The 18,354-nt window shown below is 37.1% G+C and overlaps 1 protein-coding gene and 1 pseudogene across 1 annotated transcript in view; both read right to left on the bottom strand.

Moving 5' to 3' along the window:
• The window catches only part of LOC148843452 (DNA-directed RNA polymerase 3, chloroplastic-like), a 55,671-nt gene extending 47,144 nt beyond the window's left edge, over nucleotides 1-8,527 (bottom strand). Inside the window, exons 1-6 of the mRNA XM_088956868.1 lie at nucleotides 7,523-8,527; nucleotides 6,373-6,582; nucleotides 6,132-6,265; nucleotides 5,591-5,660; nucleotides 5,170-5,228; nucleotides 4,501-4,618 (exon numbers count right to left, since the gene is read on the bottom strand). Coding sequence (XP_088812994.1) covers nucleotides 4,501-4,618; nucleotides 5,170-5,228; nucleotides 5,591-5,660; nucleotides 6,132-6,265; nucleotides 6,373-6,582; nucleotides 7,523-8,236 — 1,305 coding nt within the window. The 5' untranslated portion in view covers nucleotides 8,237-8,527. The remainder of the gene's footprint in view (nucleotides 1-4,500; nucleotides 4,619-5,169; nucleotides 5,229-5,590; nucleotides 5,661-6,131; nucleotides 6,266-6,372; nucleotides 6,583-7,522) is intronic.
• A 6,903-nt stretch (nucleotides 8,528-15,430) lies between these two features.
• Nucleotides 15,431-16,578, bottom strand: LOC148843451 (18.2 kDa class I heat shock protein-like; annotated as a pseudogene).
• Nucleotides 16,579-18,354: the final 1,776 nt, after the last annotated feature.

The raw sequence follows: 18,354 nt of genomic DNA, 5'->3' as shown, positions 1-18,354 counted from the left end.
CCGAGGTGATTGTTTCAATCCATATAGGGACTTTTTCAACCTGCACACCTTTTGTTCACTGCCTCTAGCACAGAACCCTGGGGGTTGGGTCATGTACACCTCCTCTTCCAAGTCACCATTCAGGAAGGCATTCTTGATGTCCAATTGGTGAAGATCCCAGTCAAGATTTGCTGCCAAGGAAAGGAGAATCTGGATGGAGTTCATATTCGCTATAGGGGCAAAAGTCTCTGCATAGTCCACTCCATATACCTGTGTGAAGCCTCTTGTTACCAGTCTAGCCTTGTACCTTTCAACAGTTCCATCAGCTTTGTGTTTCACTGTGAACACCCACTTGCACCCCACTGGTTCCTTCCCTTTAGGAAGATCTACCAACTCCCACGTACCATTTTTATGTAAGGCATCAATTTCTTCCTGCATTGCATCTGTCCATTCAGGTTTTGACAAAGCTTCTACCACGGTCTTAGGGATGGGAACACTATCCACAGAGGAGAGGAAGGCACGGTACGAGGGTGAAACATGCTCATAGGACACAAAGTTAGAGATAGGATGATTAGTGGTACAAGATCTAACACCCTTTCTCTTAGCAATAGGAATATTAAGATCATTGGGGACATGTGAATCAACATTTAAAGGAGCAATGGGAGCAAGTGTACCTGGCTGATGAGACGGATCTACCTCGGGTGAATCCGATGATGTTGGTTGCATAGTGTCCGGCTCCACGGCTCTTGAACTCTGTTGGCTCTTATGACGACGATGGAAAACTCGGAACAGAGGAGGATCAGGTAAAGGAGGTAGTTGAATCTGAGTCGTCGCCTATTTCTCCTCAACCCTACTCTCCCCCTGAGGAGAAACCGAGAAGAACGGTTGACTCTCAAAGAATGAGACATCAATGGAAACATAGTACTTGCGGGCAATGGGATCATAGCAACGATACCCCTTTTGAGATGAGGGGTAACCAAGAAAAACACAAGGAATAGCCCGAGGGTCAAGTTTACCACGAGTAGGTGAGAGGTTGTGGACAAAACAACGACACCCAAAAACACGCATCGGAATGGTGGACAACGGGGCTGTAGGGAACAGGAGCTGATGTGGGGCCTTATACTCTAGTAGCCGAGAGGGCATGCGATTGATGATATATGTCGCACACAATACTGCATCCATCTAGAACTGTTTTGGCACATTCATATGAATCAGCAAGCCACGAGCAACTTCGAGTAGATGACGATTTTTTCGTTCAGCCACACCATTTTGTTGGGGTGTCCTGGCACAAGAGCTTCGCTGAAGTGACCCACTCGAATTAAAGAACTTCGTGAGATCACTATGGAAATATTCCTTTGCATTGTCCGACTGGAAAATATGAATTTCCATTTGGAACTGAGTGAACACCACGCGTTGGAAATCTTTCACAATTTGTGGCACTTCATCTCGAGATCGCATAGGATAAACCCAAGTGTATCGAGAATAATCATCAATCAGCGTAACAAAATACTTATAGCCAGCCGCAGTAGGTAGAGTAACAGGGCCCCAAACATCAGAATAAACAATATGAAAGGGAAATTCAGATCTTTTATTTCTTAAAGGTAGAGAGCTTCTACAATGCTTACTCAACTGACAAGTTTGACACTGTAACTGACTCACTGACAAGGACTCAAACAACTTTGGGAACATAACTTTTAACGACTCAAAAGAAAGATGACCTAAACGACTATGCCATAAATAGGCATGACTCTCACTTGATGAACTTGTGGACTCAGTCGCCACTAGACCAGCATTATTCTCCAACACGTAGAGACCATCCACCATGCTTCCTCTACCAATCGTCTTCCCCGAGGTCAAATCTTAAAACACACATGAAGACGGAAAAAAGGTGATTGAGCAGTTCAAAGAGTGAGTAATACTACTAATGGACAACAAATTAATAGGTAATTTCGGAACATGCAGGACATTTGGAAGAGTAAGGCCAAGTGGGAGAGATATGGTGCCTCGGCCAGCTATGGTAGAAAAAGAACCATCAGCCAGTCTTACCTTATCTCTCCCAGAGAGAAGGTTATATGTCTGGAACAAATTTGACTTACTGGTCATGTGATTTGAGGCTCCAGAGTCAATAATCCAAGGTGAATCAGTAGTATGAGATGACACATGGAAGGTCGTGGCATTACCTGATGTAGACGCAAATGAGGTAGAAAGAGTAGGCCCAGAATCCACCTGGCGGAGAGTCCTACCATACAATTCCAAATGTTCACGGAAGGAATTGATAATATCTTCCTTAGGGTCAGAACCGGGATGTCTCTCCTGAGTTACGGAAGGACTAGTCTCTGTCGATGCCAGATTAGCTGAGTTATACCTTCTTTGATTCTGCTGGGTTGGTTTCTTGCCCTGATCCGGTGCTGACTTCTTACCCAAATCATGTGCCCATTTAGGTTTTCCATGGAGATCTCAGCATGTATCTTTAGTGTGTCGTGTCTTCTGGCAGTGAGTGCACCAAAGCTTGCTTTTATCTTCTGTTTTTTTCTGAGTATCACCCCTTTTAAAACCACCTCCAACATTTGTATCTGAATTTCCCCGGACTGCTAGGGCAACTGACTCCCCTTCTACACCATTCATCACACTTCTTCTGCTTTCTTCTGACTGCACCAAGGCATACACCTCCTGGACTGATGGCAAGTCTTTACTACCCAAGATTTGTACCCTGATGGACTCATATGACTGATTCAGCCCTAGGAGAAAGGCAAACACGCGTTGCTGTGATACAAATGACTTATAGGCTTTTGCATCTTCATCACACTTCCAATTCACGTTTTGATAGTGATCAAGTTCTTTCCATATTGATGTCAAATCAGAATAGTACATCGAGAGACTCCTCTCCCCCTGCTTGCAAGTAGAAGATTCAACTTGTAGTTGATATATCTTGGCATAGTGTCTCTGTTCTGAATAAGTGGACTTCGCTTGTTCCCATATCTCACAAGCAGTTTCAGCCCACATAAAGGTCTTCCTTACTTGTGGCAGCATTGAAACCAAGAGCCAAGACATCACCATACTGTTCTCTTGGTCCCACCTATCATGCTCAGCACTTCCATACTTCGGTTCCTTTACTCTCCCATTGATGTATCATATTCTCCCCCTAGCAGTGATGTAGAGTTTTATCCCCCTAGACCACTCAAGGTAATTCAGACCATCAAAGGGAATGACAGCCATGGGAAAGCTCATATCCATTCCCCCACTCACTCCATTGTGGCTCCTTGAGATTTCTGAAGTAGCAGAATTCTCAGTCGACGTGGTCAAACAGTTACTCAGTCCCACACACCGGATTTAGGACCCCTCCTTACTCCACAAAGCAATGCTCCATTCAGTTCACACCCACATACTAGGGTTTACCAACTAGATTGTGCACAAACCGTACCAAATTCTAGACAAAACTGAGGTAATATTTGGCAGTTTCAGACCTGCCTATCAGAATTCTAGAATGGCTAACAGCCACTAATCAGCAAGAGAGATCCTTCTTGCTTATAGTCAACTCAAACCATCGAGAAGACAGGTCAGCATTGACCTACAGTTGTCTTAACACACCAACAGGATCACACGATCCAAGACAACTAGGGTTACACAGGTTCGATAGCATTCGGCCGCCCCAGATTCATAGGGTTTTCACTCGGCCCATGATCAAGGAGAGTAAAGAGGAGAAAAATAGAGGGAGAACTATACCAGTCGTAGCTATTCTGTAGTCCAGAATCAGATTTCCTTTCTACTAGTCTGTTCAACCTATTCTTTGGGTTGATCGATCTTCTCTTGACAGTAGGGTTGATCGGTCTGCTCTCTTTTAATCAGTATTCCTGCTCTGATACCATCTTGACAGTGTAGCCGGCCAGAGATAGGTGAAAGAGGAGAGAAGAGAAGAGAAGAGAAGAGAAGAGAGGAGAAAAGAGAGGGTTTGCAATGCAACAATTCTGGCGGCGCCAGTGTTTATTTAATATATATAGGGCGACAGAAAAATAACAAGGGAAAAGACCCTTGTGCCCCTTAGTACAATAACAGACATAACCGAAATAAAAAACGAAATAAAAAACACTTTAATTTGGACAAACAGGCCCTAACAACTGCAACTAAGTTATTCTAACATTATTCCAACATCCCCCTTTATGTTTGCAGCCAAATATCCAGGAAGCTTCAGTATGAGTAGATTAATTAAGTCAAGTATTTTCATTGAAGAATAAGAGTTACAGGTTCATGGGTGGATAAGATATAAGATGCTGAAAACAAGGATTGTAAATGCACGCTCATAATGATATATGACAGTATATGGCCACATCAATTGAAAGATGAAAGGTCACCCTGCAGTACAATTTGGGGAAAGATAGTATTATTTTATGGACAGTGATGTGATATCTGTAGTAATGTTGCCAGATAATGCCTGTGGAGCCCTTATTAGTTAGATGAAAAAGTAATGACATCATTAATCTTCAAGAATATTCTAATGATAAATAAATGAAATGGAACTATTACCTCAAATACTTTTTGCATCTGCTTTCCAGGAACATTCTTAATCGCATCTTGTTGTCGCTTTGCCCCATGAGTACGCATAACATATGAAGGTAAGAATAAGTGACCACCCTTGTCATAACTGATAGAAAAAAAGGATCAATAAGGACAGGATATGTATGATTTCTTGACTTTTATTCTTAGAATAGTCACTTTTCAACTTATCCAGCTGTCGCCTTACAACAAAGATGTTGATAATTGCTGCCTTTAAGTTTGGAAATGATCTGCACTTACTTTTTGCCCTACTTTCTTATGATGACAATAGAAATACAGTCTCATCTTAAGCAATTAAAGCATTTTTCCTACTTTGTCCCAATAATTGAATTCTAGGCTAAGAAATTATGATATTTTTCTTCTCATTGCATATGCTTAAATGTAGGTAATAACATTAATTTGAAAAAGCAGTGTGTCAACATCTTTCTGAAGGGCCAGACAATGGTATTTTCCTATTTATGTATTTCTTTGTTTTATTCGTTGTGGGTAGGGGATGATACTATATAGTACAAAATGCATCTGATTAAATTTCTCATCCAGCAAATACATCCTTCAAACCAGAATATTAAATAGTTGGGTTTGAGATGGGAGGAAATAGAAACTGTATATCAACATTATATGCATCCTTGATAATGGTACCCTTTCCACTTTTTTGGTGGTATCAACATCGGCACATAAGGAATCACCATATGCCTAGCCTGCAAATAGATAGCCATCCAAGAAATTAGCTACAGGGTGAAAAATCAAGATACTGACATTTTTTAAGTGGCTGGTTATGCATATTTTAAAATTTCCAACAGAATATGCTCATTTCTTCCATATGATAGAAAATATGATATTCATTTAGAAGCTGAACATCAACTCATGCAGAGTTAGACATGAGACCTTGACAATTACCAAAGTATGTGTATTATGATATTGATCCTATATTAATGCAAAAAGCATATTTATAAACAACCATCAAATAATGCAACAGCAAGCAACTTCATGGTCAATTTCATCTCAAGTGGCCCAAACAAATCAGGATAATGCAACCGTGAATAATAAGTTGATAACTTACAGTTCTATCAAGTCCTCTACCAACTAGTGGATCGCATTCAATGACACCATACCTCTTCCCAACTCTCCGGCTGTATGGAGAAAAAAAAACAAAAAAAAAAAAAAAGAAAATCATAACCATGATGAAATGTCGAGACAAAATGTAATGGAACTAATGATAAATTCATCCTCAACGCTCCATACCCGATACCAAAGTACATGTGGCTGATCATTTGTCCACTCCCAACATCTTAACTAGTTGCACACTTCTTGATTGAGAATCACCCAAAACTTAGATCAATTAAAAAATCTTCTTTGAGAACTAGAGTTCAAATTTTATGACAGTCAAGTAAGATATAACAGTGACGGAAAAAATGATTGACATATAATCTTCTAGAAGTATCCAGCCAATACAACTTCAAAACCATGCTAATCTCATAAATGGAGCACTTATCATATAGTCCAGAACTCCAGATTGGTCGCCTAGTGGACTGATTATTTCATGGACAAATAAGGTAAAGATCGTTGAGGATGAATTATTGAAGACAGAAATGAAATCATACCCTGTTTCCTTTGATAGAGTTCTAAATGTGTGCCGAAATGCTGGCCGAATTTCACGTGGACTATCTCCTAACTGGTTAACTGGAGGTTGTACATAAGCTGTTTCAGTTAATAACTCTATTAGACGACTTCCCAGCTGCATACATACAGAAAAGTTGTCTTTCAAAATCAAGGGTAGATAAAAAGCATAGTAGAAAATTTCTTAAACATTCAGAAAAGAAAAGAAGACAGAAGGCAGCAAACCTTTGCCTGGGCATCCCGACCCCAAGGTCTAATCTCATTCTCATTTTTTACAAGCTTTTGCACCTCAATCGACTTTTTCTTTTTCACCAAAATGTTAACACGTTTCCTGAGAATATCTTGCTCCTTAGTTACTTTGTCATCTCCTTGACCTTCAATCTTTTTTCCACCTCGGTATTTTTTAGTTTTCTTCAAGAAATTATGAATTCTAACCTGCATGAAGAAGTAAGTAGGCAATATTATGACAAGCAAGCAAGCAAGACAAACTCTTCAGCTTGGACTATCTACTATGCTTCCAACATTTACTATGAATCATGTACATTTGGTGCTGCTTGAGTGCTTCTCAATAACATCACATAAGTAACATTCAGTATAAAGACAGATTTCAAAATTTTGGTCCAGGTAACAGGGTTTTACTCTGCGGCTGACTTGATTGATCAACTTAGTTTGACTATTTCTATGGTCCTTGTACAAGCAGGGTTTTTGGTTGCTACTTGCAAGTGCCTCAATCTTAGTCTAACTGAAACAAGTGACTAAGGGGATGTTCACCAACATGTATGACTTTGCCTTTCAATAGAAAGAAACTGCTGCGTCAGCAAAAAACATGGTTTTGTTGATGCGGATGCTCTTTTTATTTTTGAAAAACAAAATCGTACATATCGACAAACACCCCCTAAGTGCACTAGATCAGCTTTCCACAGATGAACCTATGGCGATTCTTTCTGACAACTAAATTTACATCTACGGCAACTAATCATCATGGACGTAAGAGGCACATCCAAGTGAACTGCCAAAGACATGCTGCACTCCATATGTAACAAATCAAACATCAATGGAGTGACATTTATTGATTAAAGGGATATCCTTGGACAACCATCTTAATAATCCGGTTCACCAACTTGATGATGAACTATGAGACTTGCATAACACTATCACAAGTAATGGAAATAAACAATGTAATATTATTCACAATTACATGCATTTATTCAACTGAGCTTTTGTTGTTTCCTTGTTTTTTTTTTCTCATTATTAGGATAAATTGCAGGGGATAATTCATCACTATCTCAAATGGGTGAATTTGCTGGGTTCTTTCTATTCATCGTCGCAAGTTTGAACACAATAACTAATACAAACAAAAACGTCAAAGACTAACCTCCTGCTCAATGGCCTCGCCTATGTGAACGGCAGCTTGAACAACCCGAACATACCCTTCTTCTTGCCCTGTCATCAATAGACCCATCATCTTATGCATGACAATTACCGCCATCTTATCAGCCGGCAACAAACCAATGTAAGGCGCATAAGCAGCCTTCTGCTTCTTTGATTCCTGCAGCTTCTGCTCTTTCTCGATTGCTTCTCGTAGAGGCTCAAACCAACCAAGAAATAGAGACTTCACATAAGGCAAATTTGGAGCCAATTTCTTCTCACACATCTCTCTTTCTAACTCCCTGTACTCAGCCGCAGTCTTCTCCCACGCCTCAGTCTCCACCTTAATCTGTCTTCTGCGAAGTGCGTTATACTTCCTTTTCTCCATGTCTCGAAGTCTTCCTCTCTCACCATCTCCAAATCCCTCCTCAAGACCCTTCAAATTACGAGCCGATAAAACAGAAGAAATCCAAGGTGGGTCGTCGTAAAAGACTCTTCCAATGGACTCCCCATTCAAAAGCCGATGAACCCCATTAGTAATTGTCTGTAACTTCATTGATTCCTCAAGGCTCTCTATGAAATTATCATCAACTGAATCCGGCACGGTGGGAAACTCGAGAGAACGCGAATGGGACGACTTGACAAATAACCCCGGATTAAGTGAAGGCAATTGAAGCCCAGAAGGGAAAGGGCAAGAACAACTCGATTCATTGAGCTCCATTCCGTGAAAACGAATGTTGGAGCTAAAAATAAAATCAAAACCCAGATTTTTCCGTGAGTTCAGGGCCTTCAGGCCTTGCTTTCTTCCTCCTTTTCTCCATGTATTCTGGATTCGAAAGCGAGGATACGGAGTGAAGGAGACCGTCGAAGCCAGTTCTGCAATCTAAGAAGAGGAAGAGAGAGAGAGAGAGAGAGAATGAAATGTTACAGAGTAGAAGATGGAGCTGAAGAAACCTCACTTAAACCTCCCGCTGGCTTGAATTTTGTGGACGGTGGTAATTTTGGTTCGGTTGATTTTTGTCCAAACCTATGATATTTTATCGCCCGGTCTGGCTTCGTCTCCGTCTCGGCCTCTCCGGCTTATTAGAATATTAGGTTCTGTTTGGATGCTATATGAATCTAAAAGTTAGTTTTCAAGTAGGCAGTTTGAGACTTCTAAAAGTTTACATAAACTTGCGATAGTAGTTAGTAGAGGAGAATAGAGTTAGGGATGAGAGCGGATCTCCTATAATCAGTTTTGTATAATGCAGGGGATCTCCCGAAGTCTATCTTTTTTTTTATTTTTTTTCATATTATTTTTACAGGCAACCATTAAATAAAGTAAGAGAGATTTACTTCTTATAAATTATCTTTAATCTCTATTTATCTCTCAAATAATCTTTAAATTATCTTTAGTTGAAGTAGCATAATTAATCTTTAATCCTTATTTATCTCCTAAATTATCTCTAACAAAAGTGTCACCACTATCCCCCTCTTTCTCCTAAATTATTTCTAATATCTATTTATCTCCTAAATTATCTCTAATTACTATTTATCCTCTCCCTCACTTTTTAATATTCAAATAATAAAAAAATAAAATACTATTTAAGTATTATAATAATTAAATATTTTAAACAATAAAATATTAAAAATAGCTAAATAATATATAACAAAATATTTAATATTATGTAATATCTTTCAAATAAATCAAATTTAAATAACAAACATTTTTAATATTTTACATGTTATTTAAGTATTTAATTAACTAAATATTTTAAGCAATGAAATATTTAATGTAACTAAATTATGAATAGTTAAAATAACGAAATTATATAATAAATTTTAAAAAATTTTAATAGTAGAAAAATAATTATAATTGAATATATTATATATTATATTTTAATTAAAAATAATTTATATTTTATAGATTTAATAACTAAATTATGTAATAATAGTATACATTATAATTTTATGGATTATTAAATTCAATGCATAATTAATATTTTAAATTTTAAATAACGATATTATTTAAATAAATAATTCTTAAATATTTTAAATATAAAAAGTAATAACTAAATCCTATTTTAAATATTATTTTAAAAATAGATTAAATAAAAAATTATTTAAAAACTTAAAAATTTAGGAAAAAGCACAAAAATAATTATAATATACTTAATAATATTGGATAATAAAAATATAAAACATAAATAATTTAAAATTTTAAAATATTATTGAAATAATAAAAAATATTAAATTTATCATTTATAAGTGTTATATAATTATACATGATATCTCTATATACATAATTATATTATGGGAAAATTACCGATAGGTATCCTATACTTTAGGTCGAGTGCCAATTTAGTACCTGAACTTTAAAATGCAATAATCTATTACCCAAACTTTCATTTTGCGACAATCTAAGTATCCGGCGTTAAATCACTGTTAAGTGTCATGGAAAAAGACACAGATGCCCCTTAAGTTTCATCTAATTTTCTTTATCAAATGAATCCCAAACAAAAAGGATAACCTTTTCAAAATCCAATGTTCCATCACTGCTACCACTTGCTACAAGTTACAACTTCAGAAGTTGCCCCGGCGACTACAGTTGCTATCTTCTCTTCCCTCGCGAAGGAGCACAGGGAACTAACTGACTACTACGGAGCAGAGAAAGCATCGTCCAGCCACCTCTGCTCGCGAATGGGGGTATTATCTGCCCCTCCTGTGAAAGGTGAACTCAGGAGCGCATGGAAAGAGTTTTGGACCTTGTTTACGCACTTGTGGTTTCAGGGTTCTTCTTCTAATCTCGAATTTTTTACTATTCACCACCATTGTTCATCTGGTGACACTCCTTCTCTTCTCCTAGCAATACACCTCTTATCCCTTCATCCCTCATTGTTTTCCTGCTTTCTTCCATCGAGCAAGAATCAAAAACTCCATTTTAATTTGCTAATTCGAACCCGAATTCACTGATCACCTTCTTCGATTCAACACAACGAAGGCAGCGGCTAACACTCAATCAGCTCGCAGCGGTGAAATCCAACTACTTTTTTTAGCCACATTCTAGTGGCTCCTGATCATTTTATGGGGGTAAATCTTCATACAAAATGCTTCATCGGTCTCCCCGTCATCATTGACTCCTCAAACACATTGAAAGCCGTTATTTGAAGACAAAAAATCAAAACAGAACTAATAGAATCATCTCTTGCTGCATCGTCTGAGTTCAGGTTGGGTTATCAGATGCATTTTAATTCAACCTGTTGAAAATGGTGCACCAAATACCAGCCACAGACCGAGCTGATGAAGCAAGCAACCATCGGAAGGGCTTAAACGCAGTCAGTGTCCCTATTTTCCATGGTTGCTTTGCTCCATTAGATGGACGTCTTTAACTCTTTATCCTCCCACTGGCCATGGTGGTGGCCAGCGGTGAGTCCTTTGGATTCTGTTTCATTTTATTGAGAAAGAAGATGATGAACAGTGTATTTTCTTTTCATGTTTTCAAAAATCTTAAATCACATATGAAGTCACGTGATATACATAACTAACGGTTCATTATCAATAGGTACTACATTGTCACAAAATGAAAGTTCAAGTACTAGATTGCCGCATTTTAAAATTTGGGTACTAAATTGACACTCACCTAAAGTACAAGGTACACCTATAAGAAATTTTCCCTTATACTATATATATACATAAAATAATAATTCATTAGACTTCAAATTTAGTTGGATTAGATATGGTTAAATTCACATCCTACTTAATTAATAATGAATGAAAATTCTAACATCCAAGTCTAGGATAATCAAACTCAAAGCCAAATGGGATATCATACTTTCAAAGTCCAATTGGATAGAGACATTCTAATTTTTGGGGTTTGAATATTTTTAGTTGTGTTTTTCTCTAGTGTTTAGGAAACTCGACTTACGTATTTATGTGTTTTGTGTAATTTTATAGTATTTATGTGTATCATGGTAGCTTAGGACTTGTAGAGCTCAAAAAGTTACACAAAACCACAAAAAAGATCACCTACATCAGAGTGCAAGGTTGTGGCCTCTAAAAGTTTGTATATACATTAAGTGTGCAACCCATAATCCAATGACTAGATTGAACGGATCAATGGTTGAAGCGTCCAAATTGGGTGGTTTTTGACCAAAGGGCAGGCTACAATAGAACCAAACCCAAAATCAAGGTTAGGTAATGGTTTGAACAATTCAATTGGCCAGGTCAGCAATGGGTTAAAAACTCCAATATCAATTTGGGTTGGTTTTTAGTTTGGTCAGTCAATTCAAAAGACTTAAATTTAAAAAATTATAATGATATTATTAAAAAATAATTTTTAAAATTGCAATTTTCTTCAGTTTATAAATAGCCAAACTGAAGCTAACCTAACCTGGTTGGGTTGGGAAATTGTTGAACCAAAGCTAACCGGTAATACTAGAAAGTGATCAATTCAGGTAGAGTTAGTTGGTTTGGTTAGTTTGACCGTTTCATCGATTTGATGAACAACCCTAATTAAAATTAATTATTGTTAGTTTTTTATTAAAAATAATATATAATATAAATAATTATTAATTATTTAAAAAATAAAATTATAAAACAATTGTATTATTTTGAATGTATTTTGCCTATACATGTTTGCATTTGTACTCTTTTGCAAATTGAGCTTAAAGCTGCCCTTGGAAACAATGCAAATGGAGTGTAAATCCCGGTTCGGGGTAAATTTGCACTCTGGTTCACTTTTGCTTGTGTTTGGCAACACTACGTTTATGCATTGACAAATGACAGAAAACACATTTTCCAATGCATATTTACATTGATAATAAGATGTAAATGCTGCATTTGAAAATGATGCAAATAAGTGTGAATGCAAATATGTAGAGTGTAAAACAATTTATATAAATTGCAAAGTTGGGATAGTTTTGCACTAACAAATTTACCTTTTTACAAAATAGACTTTTAGATGTAGTGGATGCAAACATTAATTTCATTAAAGCATATGCATTTTTTTATCAAAAGCCCACTTGAATGCAAATTTACTTCTTTTTTATTGGTGTACTTTTACATCTTATTATCAATGTAAATATGCATTGGTTTGCCATTAATAGGGGTGCAACTTGGGTGGATTTAGCCTGAGCCTAAACCGGCCCAACCTGAAATTTTACACAGGCTAGCTTGGATTTTTGGTCCTTGGGCTGGGCTCAGGCCCAAGAAGTCGGGCTTTTTTATTTTTGGGCCAAACTTGGGCCTAGCCCTTAGGTAGCCTGAACCCGGCCCAAGCTTGACCCAATTATATACATTTGTACATATATATGTAAATGTTGCATACATGTTTGTATATATAACATTTGTACAGATATTTTGCATACATATTTACATACATACATAAATATGTGTATATATATTTGCATAAATACATTTATATATGTATAATTTTAGAGTGGGTTCATTGACCAACCTGAGCCCGACCCGGGCCTGAGCCCAACCTGAGTGCATCAAATTATTGGGCAGGTTGGGAAAGTCGGGCTTAACCTCGGGCTTGGGCCTTAATCCCAAATTTTAGGGCTGGACCTGGGTTGTCTATAAACCCGGCCCAACCCGCCCGACTTGCAACCCTAGTCATTTATCAATGTATAAATGTAATGTTGCCAAATACAGGCAAATGTGAACCAGAGTGCAAATTTACATTAAACCGGGATTTATACTCCATTTGCATCGTTTCCAAACGCAATCAAAAGTACATTAATAAAAAAGAAGTAAATTTGCATTTAAGTGGGCTTTTGATAAAAAAGGTCATATGCTTTATTGGAATTGTATTTGCATCCATTACAGCTAAAAGTCTATTTGCAAGAAGGTAAATTTGTTGGTGCAAAATTAACCCAACTTTACAATTTATATGGACTGTTTTACACCTTACATATTTACGTCGTTTTGAAGCACAGCCTAAAGAATCCAAAAGGTACAAAAACAAACTATTCATTTGTCCCCTTTGTCTTCCCCCCAGAATTGGGGTTTCTTTGTTCACTCTCTCTCTCTCTCTCAATTAATCAATCAAACCAGTTTCCATTTTTCCATTCTTTTATCCTCGCTGTACAAATGATTAGTATTGCACATGGTTTTTTAAAACAAATCGGTGACCGAACCGGTCAGGGGTCCATTACCGGTTCAAACGGTCCAACCGTTCAATCCGAACGGTTGGCCCATTCTGACAAAAAAATTAAAAAAAATTAAAAAACTGAAAAACAGTCAAAACCGTCCAAACGGTTCCAATGATTAACCGGCCGGTTTAGCGATTTGCTGACCAAAATCAATGGTTTTGAGAGAAAAAACGGTTTTAAAGGAAAATGAAACCGATGAAGTGACCAATTCCCGATTTTCCAATCCGACCGTCCAGTCCGATCCGGTTTTGAACACAGTGGTATTGCATATGCGCCGCGCCCTCGTCAATTGCCCTTGCTATGATGGGGGCTCCTTCACCGTTACAGCTCCATTAATAGGTGTTTCTTGTTAATCGTAGACATGGTTCCTCTATTTCCTATTGTCTACACTTGTGTTTCTACACCTCAACAACTGTCTCAGTCTCTTGCTGTTATTTTCCCTGTTAATCGTAGACATCGTTCCTCTATTTCCAATCGTCTATATTGGTGTTTACGTTTATATATATAGAGAGAGATTGGGAGAAAAAAGAGAAATATCAACCCTAATCCAGATTTTTCTGTATTTTTTTGTTCTTTTCTATTTGTTGTTATATTATCTTCTAATTTCATTTATTTTCTATAAATTTTTATCTTTCTTTTTTTTTTTTTGGAATTTATGTTATTTTCCCTTAATTGCTGTTTTTTATGTATTTTGTAAATTCTATCATTTTTCTTCATTTTCTCTGTTCTTTTATAAATTTTGTTGTACTATTCTGCAATTTCTACTGTTTTTCTGTAATGTTTTGTTTTTTTCTTCCATTTTTGGTAAATTCTGTTCATTTTACTTTTTATATAATTTCTTTTATTTTTTTATAATTTATATATTTTATCATAATTTTTTGTTAATTTTACTATTTTGCATTTTTTGTGTTTTACAATTTGTGTGTTTCTCATTTAATGAAGTGGAGAATTAATGAGTTGGATTAATTGGATTAGGTCTAAATGAATTTGGGTTGAATCCAATTCATTTAATTTTATCTAAATGAGATCATTAATGAATTGACGGTTTAGAATATTAGATGGATTAGATGGAAGCTCAATCCAAACCCACCCAATTACCACCCCTACCAAGACCAACAAGGGATCAGCATCAAGAAAAACTAGAAAGCATAAGTCCCAAAGAAATTCCAGAACAAAAATCATCATTCCAGAAGAACAAAACTAGAAAACATACTCGTTTCCGATTCTGATTGGACAACAATCGAACAAACCCTAGGAGAAATCCAGCTAACCCAATTCGATTAAACGCTCTGAAGTGATCGAATTTGCCTACCTAGGGGTCCATGCCCTTGAAATAATTTCTTCAGGATTAGAAGATCTATTCTTCTAAATATTTTCATTTCTATTCGCGTCCACAAAAACCAGAATGGTTGTATTTTTTCCCAAAACCATTGAAAATTCTCCTACTTGCAATTTCTATCTTCCATCTCTTGATGGATCTGATTGTCCATTAACCTCCACAAAGCTACCTGGCATTTGACGAGATATGATCTGTCTTCTATAGCGCCACAAAAAGGGTAATCCAAGTCCTTATTTAATTTAAAACTTTTTTTTTTGGTAACGTTTCCCCACTTCGAAGTTAATTTTCAATCAAAAGCTATGAAAAGATTTTTAATTTCTCTTAACAACACACTCTTCTCGACCACTTAATCAATTTTAGCAAAGTTAGATCCATATTTATAAGCTAATCACTTATTCCCAAACTTGGTCTTATGTTTTGAGCCTGCAATGGCAAGTGAGAATTAACAGAGGAAAATCACAATCCAAATATCTGTTTCATTTATCAAAATTACTTTTTTTCTACATATTCTCATTCCTCAGCCCATATATTCACAGAATCCCACATACAAATGAAAATTCTTTATAGACCATAGACGGAGAGTCGACACAAGAAAACACACAACAAACGCAGGCTCTCAACCAATAACCCACTCCATTATTTTGCGCTTCTGAATGCTTTTAATCAGAGATTTCAATGGCTTTCACCTCGGGTTTCTTTTCCTCCTCCTTGGGTACTGTGACAGTCAGCACTCCATTCTCTATGGATGCCTTCACCTGATCCATCTTTGCGTTTTCCGGCAATCTGGATCGCCTCAAGAACTTGCCGCTGCTCCTCTCCACCCGGTGCCATTTGTCGTTCCTTTCTTCATTCTCCCTGCTCCTCTCTCCACTAATCTGCAGGACCCTTCCCTCCTCCACTTCCACCTTCACTTCTTCCTTTTTCAGCCCCGGAAGATCAGCCTTGAATACATGTGCTTCTGGAGTTTCTTTTCAATCGATGCGGGCACTGACGGAGGCAGAGGTTTCTTGAGCCGAATTGGGCACAGAGCTGAGGATTGTGCTGAAAGGGAAGCCCTCGAAGGGGTCCCAAATATTGAGAGAAAATGGGTCGAAGATGTTGCTTCGTCGTTCTCCGAAGATGCTAGGAATGAGCGACATTCTTCTCTTTTGTGTTGTTGTCTTTAGCTTAGAAATGCTGGACTTAACAGAACCTTGGATGCTGATTACAGAATATGAAACCAAGATTGGAATTCTGAGAAGGCTTTTGAGATTGATAATCGACAATGAATTATCGAATTTAGGAGAGGACGTATTCCGTATTTATGGGCATCGAGAAGGTAGGTCTCGAATGTTCAGTGTCTTTCTCGTCGTTTCTAGATATTCGATCGTTCTGTAATCTTTTAGCTCCAAAGAAAAGCCTAAGGGAAACAAACAATATATAATCTTCTACCACCTTCTCCAATCTATCTCTCGGTCTTTGGTGAGGTCAATTCTTGATTAATCTGGTGTTTGTGGGGTCAGAATTAGGGGTGCAAATGGGATGGATCATCCAGCCTATTTGATTCGAGTAATCTTGGTTGGATGTTTGGATCGGATTTGGATTATTCACCCCTATATGATCCGAGAAGATCCCATCCGATGTATTATATATTTATAAAATATGTATATATATGTGTTGTTTATTTATAAATATATTTTTTATATTACATTTTTATAAATTTGTTATACTATTTATTTATTTATAAAAAATGTATATATGATAAAAATAATTAAAAATACTTGTATTTTTTATTTTTACTTATTTAAATTAGTACAATTTTCTTTTAATAATTTATTAATTTTTAAAGAAAACAATTTGGATCCAATCAGATCCGAAAATCCGACTTACCAATAGGATTCGAATTCAAATAGAGTCCTATTAAAACCAATTGGATCAGATCCGACATGAACAGTGTTGGATCAGATTCAAATATGCCTTGATTCAAATCAAATCCCATCTGTTTACATCCTTAAAATTCAGAACCAGAATGAATAAAATTCATTCGGTTCTTTTAATTTTTAATAGACCTGACCCATTGGCAGCTTTATCTAATCATAGATTGGGCTAGATCTCCAATCTCAATGGCTCAAAGGATGAGAGGAGATAATATTTAGCCCCTTAAATGGTAAAATGGGCTTTCTTCTATAAACAGTACTAGACATGAGCCTAGTAAGTCCAGCTCACGCTTGCTGTTGGACCCCAGATGCTCGTGCATGCACACCTAGAGCCCCGACTCCATGCACACACGCTTGCCTAGGTGCTCCTGCCCCTGCACACATGCACCCGCCCATAAGCCACCCCTGTCTGGTTGTCTAGATGATCCATTCCCTCCACCCACCTTAACACATTAAACTGAATTTGACTTGTAACAAGAATGTTTGATGTGTGTCCTCAGTGAAACTTGATTTATAACATATGTCTGTGATGTTTGTTTTCATTCACATGTACTTGATGCATGCCTCCAACGAATTTGGGCTTTAACTTTTACAATTGCTATAAATCTCTAAATAATTAAAATATTAAAATATGAGTTGTGACATAGTATTTCATATAATGATTTTAATGATCTGGGGTGCTCGTCGAATACACAAATTAAATGATTAACATAGCATTAATTTCGAGCCCTTCCAAAGTAAATTGCGAGCAGACACCTTGTACTTAGAGGTTAGTGAAAGTTAGCCCCCCCCCCCCCCCCACAAGCTTTCTTTTGTAATAAAGACCTTTGTAATCTTCTAAATTTCAATTAAGGGTACAAGTCGGGTGGGTTGGGTCGGCCTTAGGATAAACCCAGACCCGACCCTATCATCTACAAATAGAACCGAGCCCGAAGTAAAAACTGCCCGAGCTTAAATTTAACACACTCGGGCTGGGCTCTAGTTGGGTTGGGCCCACCCAAGTTTCGCCCCTAATTATAATCGCCGATGTTGCAGTCTACTTAGTCCTAGTTGCTGACTAATATAATTTGCTTCAAAACCAATAGAAACGATTCGTTTTTGTTCTAGTAGCCCAACCCTTTGTATTGGTTATCCAGTCTAGGTTTGTTACCCTCTCTCTCTCAAGTGTTAATGTTAATATCGAGAAGCAGAAGGTGAAGTTTGCAAAAAGTAGTAGTAATTGTGTTGTGGGGATAGAGATGGAAATAAAGAACCTGAAGTTGTACTTGGAGAACCAAAGCATCATAGAGGAGAAAGAGAAACAGGGACAGAAAACGCTCCTACTCCACCAAGAGAACCGAGCGTTGATGTGTGTGCTTTAGAACAAATTCTCTCATCTGGATAACCTTGCAACCCATCTTCATCAATCATCACAACTAAAATTACAACACAGTCTGAAAAATCATGATGA

This window comes from Nelumbo lutea, chromosome 8 (assembly GCF_056320005.1).
Source record: "Nelumbo lutea isolate HS-2025 chromosome 8, American lotus-T2T, whole genome shotgun sequence".
Classification (NCBI taxonomy): domain Eukaryota; kingdom Viridiplantae; phylum Streptophyta; class Magnoliopsida; order Proteales; family Nelumbonaceae; genus Nelumbo; species Nelumbo lutea.
This window is presented reverse-complemented; position numbering and strand designations above follow the sequence as displayed.